Here is a 10,730-nt window from a genome sequence, read left to right on the forward strand (position 1 = left end):
TTTGCTGTTTTTTTATATTTTAAAGCTTACATAACGGCTATGGATTAAATTAGGCGAAAAATAACTTCCAAAATGAAGAAACTGGAATACATAACAGCGTGGGTAATCGTTGTTACTGTTTTCTGTGGTTTATCCGTACATGGAGAGCGAGTCAGACGTACAAGTATAAACTGCCCACAGAGCTGTAGTTGCGGTTTGTTTAATAACGGTAAGTGGATTGTGTGGTGTAGCATACGTGGCCTATACGTCACGAACTTGAGGTGTACGGCTTAATTGGTTTATAATAGTAGGCTGATTAAAAAATGAATGAATGTAACTTATTTGTCTTTGCGTGGCGGGGCAATGACAGTTGTTATAAAATATAGAGGTTCTGTTTCATGCACCTTGTGACCGCTTACGAGTTACCACAAATGTAACTTGTCCCATCTTCTCCCATTGTACTATATTAGGCTGACAATTTAGATAACCCATAAAGGACCACTGGGTTGGAACATTTCCGTTCGCTATCCTTGCACAAGAGCACAAACGTCCACAAAGGTAGTAGGATCGAGCCTTTACCCCACAATAATATATAATACCTTCATGCGTACTACTTTACAAGAACTTATCTTTTGGTATTGGTTTAAATGATATCACTGAAACTGAATTTTGACGTTTAAGATTAAAACTGTATCCTGCATATGGGCCGCCATGTTTAAATTGAAACTTAACAAAAATTTCGTGTTTTATACAATCATCATGTAACGTTTTGCAAATTGCATTTCAGATAAAAAGTCGATCAATTGCTCCAACACTGAGAAAACTAATGTCCCTCAAGATATACCTGGAGACTCTACGCTGGTTGATCTCAGCAATAATGTGATAACTGGTATTGGACGAAGAGATTTTAATCAGATGGTTCAGTTGCGCACAGTAGATTTATCCCGAAACACAATAACGGTAGGGTAATTGATATGAATAAATGAATGACGTACCTCATTTATCCTCGCATGGTTGGGCAACGACAGTCGTTATAACATGGGTGTTATGTTTCATACACCCGTGCGCACTTACGAGATAGGCTACCATATATGTAACGTTATGCGCTGGATATATGTATGGGTTGGGTGCTGCTTGGGTTTGGTGTATGTGAATATGCTTGCGATATGACTTGACAGTGAGTGTGAGGTGTATGAATACACCGTGTGTGTCTAGTGTATAAGACGACACACATGCTTAACTCGACAGCGGGCAAGAGGCGCGTGATTTAAAACACACTGCCGATTACGTTATTGCCCCATCCAACAAAACGACAATAACATAAGTCATAACACCGGGCGTTTCGTTATTTTACGAGCACGAATAACTAATTTATTGCGTGTAAAACTAATCGCCTGCACAAGACACAGCAGGTGTTACAATTGAATTGATGCATCTATAAAAAACGTTACTCATGGCGCGTATGATTTATTGCTTATGCGTTTTAACCTTTAGGGCACATCAAGTGATAGCAGTTTATGTATGTATGCGCCTTATCTATTTGCGCGTCCCCTATGGTATAAATTGTAATTAGACTGTAACCGTTAAGTGCTATATAGTCTAAAATGGTAATGAAATCTCGTGATAAAATAATGCATTGTTTATCAGCGTGAAACAATGTTTATACCTTTTACGAGTTTGATTTTCATATTTAAAGGTTGGGGTTTGCCGTGTGATTTAAATTTGCAACGGGTAAAACGGATTTGATACACTTTGTAAACAGTATAAATGAACTACCACGTATATATATACGTTGTATAAGAAGAACCAAATGACGGCTCGTTTTGAGTAAAGCCATAGCTTATACTAATTAATGGACTTATCGTTCCAAAAATTACAAAACGGCTCATTTTTATATTTTACTTGGTACAAGTATGACAATATAATAAACACTCATGGTTACAATACCGTGGGATAAAATGGATACCGCTAGCACATATTAACTTACATCTCTGGAATTAGCAGCATAAGGACAGTCCTTCAAACACGCTATACGGACAAAAACTAGTTTAAAAAAGTATTAAAATAAAGCGTAGCTGCTAAACCCATCACGAGCAGTATAAATTAACATATATTCAGTTGCACTTAGTCATAACATGCTATCTTTTGACCGACCTACTATATTACGTTTCAGGCAATTGACGGTTTTGCGTTCGACGCTTCCCATTTAGAATTCCTTGACCTTTCGTTTAACCCGCTTGGTAACTTAACTATAAACGATCTTGGGCAAGCTGCAAGGTCGTTACGAGTTTTGAATATATCTGATACGAATATAAGAAGATTTCCTATGCTAAAGGACCCGCAAGGTAAAGTAATTATATATAAGAAACAAAAACCGGTGTATTTTAAGAGTTCAAAATATATTGTATCTATTTTACATATTTTTGTTTACTGTTTAAAAACAGTAATAAGTTTTGACGCGCGTTTTTATAAAGTCGTGATAACACTGTCGAATAATTCTGTAAGAATATTTTCCTGATTATCATAAAATGGGGATCCGTAGCAATAAAATTAAAAAGGTCTTGTCTGACAATTAAAGTGTCCCATCTTTCCACACCCTACTATATATAATAACAATGTAATGTGTTTAAGTAACGTTGAGTTCAGATTTTTGGAGTCATAATCAATTTTTACTTTCACGCGGCATGGTATAGGTTACAGTCTATCTATTACCTAACACCTCTAGTTTTGAAGTCCAATTTACCTTCCCATATTGTCACAGGCCGCTACATGACCCAACTAAAACGTCTCGTGGCATCTAACAACCTCTTTCCTGAGATTCCATACGGGCGTCTGCCTACAGGTCTTGAATACATTGATGTGTCGTGTCTTGAAATGCGCATCTTGCGAGCTAGAACCTTTCGCGGGCTTCTCCATTTAAAAGAGATTCGAATAACTGGATGCGACGCACAACAGGTAAAGGTTATACTTTAAACGGCTTTATTCTCGTGTGGTGGTGCAACGGCAGTGGCTTATAACACGAGTGTTCTGTTCAACACACCCTGCGCCCGCTTACGAGTATACAGGTGGCTGTACACAGTATCCGGAATTGTCCGTTTTGTCTATTTTGTCCGGATTTCGCTGCCGCATGCGGAACTCGGTAATGGGTTTGCATAAGACTTCGCACGCGAATTCGCATGCCGGATACTATGTACAGCCACCTTTACCAGGCATGTAACTTACGTTATGTTTTACAACAGAGAAAACTAACGGCCATAGAAAGAGGTACATTTCAAAGTATGCCATCGCTTCAACTCCTAGATTTAAAGGACAACGCTTTGACAAGAATTCCAAAAGGTTTACCAACAAATATATTGGTTCTAGATCTGTCACATAACTCGTAAGTTGTAAAGCAATACTAAATGAATGTAATTTATTTATCCTGTCCTGGCAGTGCAACCACAGTTGGTATAGCACCGGTGTTCTGTTTCATACACCTCGTGCTCGCGTACGAGTTAACAAATATATATGTAACTTTGTTAGTGAATATTTTTTGAATATATGCCTTACATTTTTTTCTCTTTTTACTAGTTTTATATATATATATTTATATTATGATCATGCCGCAACATAAATAATTTTCAGTTACCGTTTATTTGTTGTTTTCATTTATAATGTTTTTTTGCTGTAACATCCAAATAAGTCATTCCAATGTCTTATAGTAGAGAGGGGAAGATGAGACACCTTTTCATTCTATTTTTTCGTCCCATTTGGTAGAAAACAAAGAAAATTCAAAGAGTTATAAAAACCGCATTTTTACAACTCCCATATTGACTGTTGTTAATTGTTTGAAACACGATCAGGATATTTGGATATTATGTGCTAAAGGTGTTCCATCTTTCCCTATCCTACTAGCTACTATAGACAACCACACTGGGTGGATTATTATGTGTCTGGTTTTGCATTGCCCTTAGGCAGAGTCAATAACTATATTATGGATTGTATATCCCATCGGATTAGGCGCATGTGTGACTGTTTACATACGGTTTGCAGCCTAAAAGTCGTGTATAGACTTATTAAACTTTAGCGTTTTTAATATCACTTGATTTGCTATTGCCTGTACACAACTGTATTACATTTGCTTGATTTGAAATTTTTGGAAGAGGTCGCTATAGGTTATTTTGCTATAATCACTATAGTATTGTTATATGGCACAAAGCTTTGTAAATGCAACTATTAAAAGCGAAAATAAGTACAATTGGAAACTATATCTTTTAAAAATTTATAAATAATAATGGTTTTATTAGTGTGTAATACAGAACTTCTATGCAAAATCTTACTGTGAGGCATCTCATGGCACCTGGGATGAATAGATTTGACTCCATTACCTTAGAATAACCAATGTATGATCTGTATAACTAATTTTTGGTGACAGAATTTTACGAGTTAAGTCTGGACAATGTTCGACTGCCGAGTCGGTTGATACGGTGACGTCGGAAGATTATTTCCCAGTTGAAGAACGAACAAGTAAGTTGGGGAGTGAATAAAACTAAACATATCAGCCCCTGTAATAGGACACGTACTTAAAAGCTGTTGCTGCCAAGTGCCTGGCATATACTTGCTTTCTAAATAGTTCTTCTGGAATGTATTTGTGTTCTGACGTTTCGATTACGCCTTATAACGTTGCCCGGCCACGCTAGGTTATTGAATAAGTTACATTTATTTGTTTATTTAATTACCCATCATTCTGTTATTGCTTCATCTAATGTAGTATAGTCTACCATACGTTGTAACTTATGTTTAATTACAAAAAAACAGTAGTCGTTTCGATGCAGGCTACAGTGTTTAACCAACAATCTTGCATTTCCATCTAGTCTAGTAGTTTACTGTTTACTTTTGTTTTATGATGAATAACAATATCAGAAACTTTTGTGCTTAAGCTAAACTGAGTCTCAACCTAACCAACAATCTTGTTATTCTATTACAGCTGCGCAGAGCAATATTGGTAGCGAACTATCAAGCCTTACAGTGCTAAGAAGATTAGATCTATCAGGGAACTCAATACTTCAACTCTGTATTGATGATTTCATGTTTATGAGAGAACTAAAGGTAAATGCCATACCTTTATAGTATATTTCTATTCTATATGGGCCATAACAGTATATGAAATGCCATGGGGACTAGAATTTAGGCAAGAATTGGTCCGTTTCCTCTACACCCGGGGTGCTCCAACCCATAAGTTACCACTAAGTTTGAAGCAATTGCCGTTAAATGTATTTCCCCAAAATACATATATACACCCACAATGGTAGCAGCGTAAAGTCTCAAACTTGTATATCTGTAAGCTGAATACAGACTCACTAGTATGCCACATACTCACTTTAATTGAACTTTGGTTCCACTTAATTAACTATAACTTTCTTCACCAGGATTTGAACCTTAGCTCTAACACATTGAAACAGTTCCACCCTCAAACCTTCGTATACCCATCAAATCTTGAATCGTTGGATCTTAGTTACAACAATCTGATTACTTTCAACACGTACAACTTGGTTGCACTAAAAGGTAGGAGTTTTTAAATTGGGTTTTTCTATTCCATATGGGCGAGGTTCTACGGCGCGGCATGGGGTGTAGGCTTGAGCTATTGTTCATTAAATGTTTTATTGTAAGAGCCCGGCCAATAAGTCTGCCATTTTAAATGTGCTTTGACTAAAATCAACCAATTATGTTCTATATGGGCGAGGTTCCACACTGAGGCATGCTAGAGCACTTGGGAGTTAGGCCAGAGTTGTACAAATACGAATTCAAAAAAGTTTAACCATTTCTTTTCGCAAAAGCTCCATTTATTTCTTCCCTTAGGAGGTAATGTGCCAATTCTGGCCTAAATCTCTGGTCCCGTAGCATGTCGCGCTGCAGGACCTCAACAACGTAAAATGCAATTAGAATATCTCTTTAATTGATTACTATTCATTATTTCAGAGATCTATTTACAAGGCAACCGCATTGGAACAGTACAGAATGAAATACAGTTAATGTTACCATCATTACGTAAAGCCGACTTCTCAAACAACCCCTACAGATGCGATTGCCACATCACCAGTTTTGTAGATTATGTTCAAACCACGTCCGTGTTATTGCTTAACAATAATTTAAGTAAGTCTAAGGTTTTATGATCTGCTGACGGTTTGTATTCTTTGAATGAATGTAACTTATTTATCCTCTCGTGGAGGGGCAATGACAGTCGTTATAACAGGGGTGTTCTGTTTCATACACTTCGTGCCCGATTAGACGACTGTTTACGTTCAGTATAATAAATTAGATCAGATATTTCATGCTTTTAATTCCTTTTATTGTCTCATTTGGTAGTAAACAACGAATGTTTACAGAGTTATATAAAAGTATCCTCACGACTCTAAACGAGCGTCATTGTTAATTGTTAAAAACACGATTAGGAAATATGGGATATTATGTGCTAACGGTATCCTTCTTTCCCCACATGTTTTGTGTACGGTTTTCTATCTTAGAATATTTTCTATATAGGTTTCTTATACCATTTTTTTTTCTTTTCAGATTTATACTCGTGCTTTATGCCGGTAGGCCTACGAAATCAACCGCTTATAAACGTTATTTCCAGCCAACTTGTATGTGACGAAGTCACCAGTACTAAAGAGACAGTACCCCCTTGGGCAATTGCTGCCCCTGTTTCCTTAGTCGGTCTAATTGGGATTGTCATTGCAACAGTCATTGTTGTAATTGTGAGGCGAAAAAAGAAAGGCGAGAAGTGGTGTTGTAAAAAGAATGAAGACCCGAAAAGAAAAGTTGTTTCGAAGTTTACTAAATACGAAGAAGGGAGCGACATTGTTATAAAAGTAAGAACACAGTTAACACACGTTGGTAATAGATTTAATAATATTCAATTTAACATAAATACTTCGGGATAAATAAATGGATTAATGTAACTTACAAATGATTGCGTGGCGGCAACAATAGCCGTTATAACAAGGGTGCTCTGTTTTATAAACCACGTGTCCGCCTGCGAGTTAGCACGTATTTAACTTGCTGAGTGATTTGTATCATCATTGAGCCACAGTTCGCCCATCACCCTGACTCATAAACTATACATTTTAGAACGACAGTTGGAACGATGCTGCTATTCTATGCCACCAAACTAACCAGACATGGATCTTAAACGCGATGATACCAAAGTTGCATCGGCACACGCAATCTTCCAATAGTGCTGACAGTGAAATGCCTTTGGAGAAAAGCGAAATGAAGAAATCGCTCAACTTGGACGTTTTTACTGTCGGAAAAACGATCCGGGTATGTAGGTAGTATAGTAGGTTGGTATAAAGATAGTTCATGTCAAAACTTCACAACGCTCTTTTAAGAGTTTTGAGGGTACGGTTATATACTTCTGTAAATATAGTAGAGTGGGGGAAGATGGGACACCTTTAGCACATAATATCCAAATATCCTGATCGTATTTTAAAAAATCAATAACGGTCTATTGGAGTCGTGAGAATACGGTTTTATAATTATTAGAATGTTTTTTGTTTACTACCAAATGGGACGAGAAAATGGAATGAAAAGGTGTCCCATCTTCCCCCACCCTACTCTATTTTGTATTTACTACTAAATGGGACGATAAAAAATCAATCTCGTGTAACAAGACATAAACCTTATATTTATTCTTTAAATACACTAGCGAAGATTAAATTAATCTTCACTTAACTTATTATATATTTGTATCCAGATTGATCGTTTGAACAGCTGCATTGACTCCAACAGAAAGATCGTTTTGATCATCACGTTTGAATTTCTTGGGGAAGAATCGTGTGTGTTTATCTTGAAGGTAAATGTTATACCCAACATACTTGTACCTGTACATATACACCCACAGAGTTACACATGTGGTAACACGTAAGCGGACATGAGGTGTATGAAACAAAACACAACAGCTGACGTTACTTTGTCATGCGAGGATAAATAAAAATACATTCAATCATTTATTCATTTGCTTGTTTATCTCTTCAGACAATACATGAACGAATGCAGAAAGACCCGAAAGAGTCTGTCATTATAGTTCTATTAGATGCTACACCTTGGAAGGACATGCCAGTTGCTCTTCAGCGACTTATGGTGGAGAAATCGTTCGTACAATTCCCACAGAGTGGTCGGCATAGGCAGGAGTTTTATTTCTGGGACACTTTGTGTGCCCTGGTGTGTAGGTTGGTAAATATCATTTGTTAATAAAAGTAATATAGTAGGTTGGGGTAAGATTGTGTATGAATGTTTTTATTCTATCATATCGTTCCGTTTGTTAGTAAACAAAAAAGTAATTGCAAAATTCTATAACCGTATCCTTGCGACTCTAAAAGAGCGTTGTTTATTCTTGAAAACACGTTCAGGAAAAATGGTATGTTATGTGCTAACGGTGGCCATCTTACCCCACAGTATTATATGATCCTCGTTATTGTATTCGTAAAGATATAGGTGAACTTTATGTTGCTATGTTTACGTACTTACAGAACTACAGAAAGCGGTCCAAGGCGCAATTGGCTTGGTACAGAAGTTCCCGACGATGGTGACTTGATGCCCACAGCACGACACGTTGAAAAGTTGGATGATTACGTCATCAAAAACCGTGACGTCAGCACCATTCGTTCAACTAGGCGAGCAGAAGACGACGAGAAACCAGAGATAGGAATCAGGTGAAATGTGGCGCTGTATTGTTTAAAATGTTTGAATAAATAAATAAATAAATGACAAATAAGATATATATCCTCGCGTGGCAAGATGGCACTTTTTCATTTCTTTCGTTGTAATTAAGCTCCTGTAGCTCTTGGTTGAAACAATATATTAACGGTTCTGTAGCACAATGGTACAAGGTGTATTTTGGCCTAATGGAGATACGGGATAAATAAGTTACATTTTGTTAAAAATGAGATTAGGAAATGTGGTGCTTACGTGCTGACAGTATCCATCTTACCACTCAGTACACAACTAAATAATATATAATTGTTAAAATTCCTTGGCCGTATTTTCAGTGCCGCAAGAGCCGCCCGCCTCCGTCGTCTTGGGATAGATCGTAACGGGGAAGTCGTGTGTGAGGTATGCCATATCAGAGTAATAATTACTTGTAAGTTGTAATAAACCGGACACGTTCTCATAAAACACAAAGAGGTATTATCCCTTATTTTTGTTGTAACAACTAACAACGCTTTTTTTAATGGTTATATAATTCTGTAAATATTCTTTGTTTACTGATTTTCTGTAAATATTCTTTATTAAACAGCATGGAATAGACGGATAAAAGAGTTTAAACCGTAATCATTTTACTCTAACCTACGTACTACATTAGACGCAATTGTAAGAGTACTTATATTTTATTAGGTACGAAGGCCAGCAATGAAAGAGCCAGAAGTAAATACGGTTAGTAACCAAGTAAAAGACGATCCTTTGATAACACTTCCTTCTTCGTTTGACCCTCCTGTCGGAACCTTTCCGAATTCGACGATGAAAAGGCTTGATGACGTAAGGGTTGATGACGTCATACCTGAAGATCCGGATGATGAAATGATAAGCAGTAGAAATGCATACGCGAGGTAATACATTTAGGCTGTTATGTATCGCAGTACGAATTTCAATATTGTGTTTTTTACGTTTTTTTAGAGGCCCGAGAATACCGTTGTATAATTATGTAAATATACTTTGTTTACTACCAAATGGGACGATAAAGAGAATGAAAACCGGGACTGTCTTGCCCAACCAATACTGTAGATAAGAAAGGTGTATTTTTATGTCGACGTAGCTTGTACCGTGTTCTTATTTCAGTCACCGCCACAGAGGCAAACGTTCGCATACACTACTTCCACCTAACTGCGAAGACGCGGAGAGCATTTACTCCGCTGAGGAAGAAGAGGCTGACGTCAGACCACGTGACCGTGACGTAAGTCCGAACGGGCGACGTAGAAGAAGAAGACGTCATCGTAAACGCACGACATCATTACGGAGACGCCACGAACACCGACCGAAAAAATCGCGAAGATCTCCCGTTTCTGACGAATTTGAAAGACCGACAAAATCGCGCCGGTCGCCTGTTCCTGATGAATTCGATAATTTGCATGGTACGGTAGAACCTCCGCCTATACCAGAAAAAGAATTTCCTCTTGTGCCAGAGACTGTTGCTGACAATCATCCACCGAAAATGGAAAAGAAAAAACGCTGGCAGCAGTTAGGGACTTCACTCAGTCGATTGAAATCGTTTTTTTAGGGTTTGAGTATTATTGTAGATGCTGCACTTATCTATGCGCTTATATATGCATAAAAAACGCATACATTCCATTTAGGTTCTTATTTACACCGATAAACCGCAAGCATAATTCTATACTTTAAATAACAAGTACATTTTTTTAAATGTGTACTAGAAATATTGTTTTTAGATTAGTTTCGGCTTATTTTTAAATATTCTATTAAATTAATCAACGTAAAAGTTAAAATAACAGGTTTTAATAAAATTTACAGAATTCGTCTTTTTGTCCCCAAATATAATAAAAAATATTATTTTATTCCACAAAAAAAAAAACGTTTCAGGCTGCTAGAGATTACTAAATAAAAAGTGGCGCGATTTTCTAAACAGTTTTTCATTTTAGAAAAAAGCTGAATTGAAGCGAACGTGTTTACGTATTTTCTTTGATAAATCCAATAAAATGACTTAGATTTAGTAGAAGAGAGTTTTAATGCGAAATAAATGTCTTTTGCATTTTCGTTTA

At 36.9% G+C, this 10,730-nt stretch overlaps 1 protein-coding gene across 2 annotated transcripts; it reads left to right on the forward strand.

Moving 5' to 3' along the window:
* LOC149725794 (toll-like receptor 10) lies at positions 1 to 10,594 on the forward strand. 2 transcript variants are annotated; one of them, XR_016386408.1, is made up of 17 exons: positions 1 to 208; positions 767 to 939; positions 2,153 to 2,324; positions 2,741 to 2,934; positions 3,219 to 3,358; positions 4,394 to 4,485; positions 4,946 to 5,067; positions 5,388 to 5,523; positions 5,938 to 6,111; positions 6,529 to 6,827; positions 7,087 to 7,278; positions 7,712 to 7,810; positions 7,993 to 8,186; positions 8,487 to 8,669; positions 9,006 to 9,097; positions 9,352 to 9,563; positions 9,793 to 10,388. XR_016386408.1 is itself a non-coding variant. In XM_089891453.1 (17 exons), exons 1-17 carry the CDS (start codon positions 73 to 75, stop codon positions 10,229 to 10,231), a joined length of 3,021 nt encoding a protein of 1,006 aa, XP_089747579.1. In that variant the 5' UTR covers positions 1 to 72; the 3' UTR covers positions 10,232 to 10,594. The 2 variants fall into 2 exon arrangements, 1 of the variants encoding a protein (XP_089747579.1); XM_089891453.1 differs by having other exon boundaries at positions 9,006 to 9,069; positions 9,793 to 10,594.
* Positions 10,595 to 10,730: the final 136 nt, after the last annotated feature.

The sequence above is a fragment of the Ciona robusta genome, chromosome 13 (assembly GCF_009617815.1).
Source record: "Ciona robusta chromosome 13, ASM961781v2".
NCBI classification, from domain to species: Eukaryota; Metazoa; Chordata; class Ascidiacea; order Phlebobranchia; family Cionidae; genus Ciona; species Ciona robusta.

What these genes read in the sequence shown, in the direction of transcription:
- LOC149725794 (XM_089891453.1), top strand. Translation starts at nt 73, where the DNA reads ATGAAGAAACTGGAATACATAACAGCGTGGGTAATCGTTGTTACTGTT. An exon ending in CCCAGTTGAAGAACGAACAA is followed by an intron (nt 4,486 to 4,945) that starts GTAAGTTGGGGA and finishes ATTCTATTACAG; the next exon opens with CTGCGCAGAGCAATATTGGT. An exon ending in CAACTTGGTTGCACTAAAAG is followed by an intron (nt 5,524 to 5,937) that starts GTAGGAGTTTTT and finishes TCATTATTTCAG; the next exon opens with AGATCTATTTACAAGGCAAC.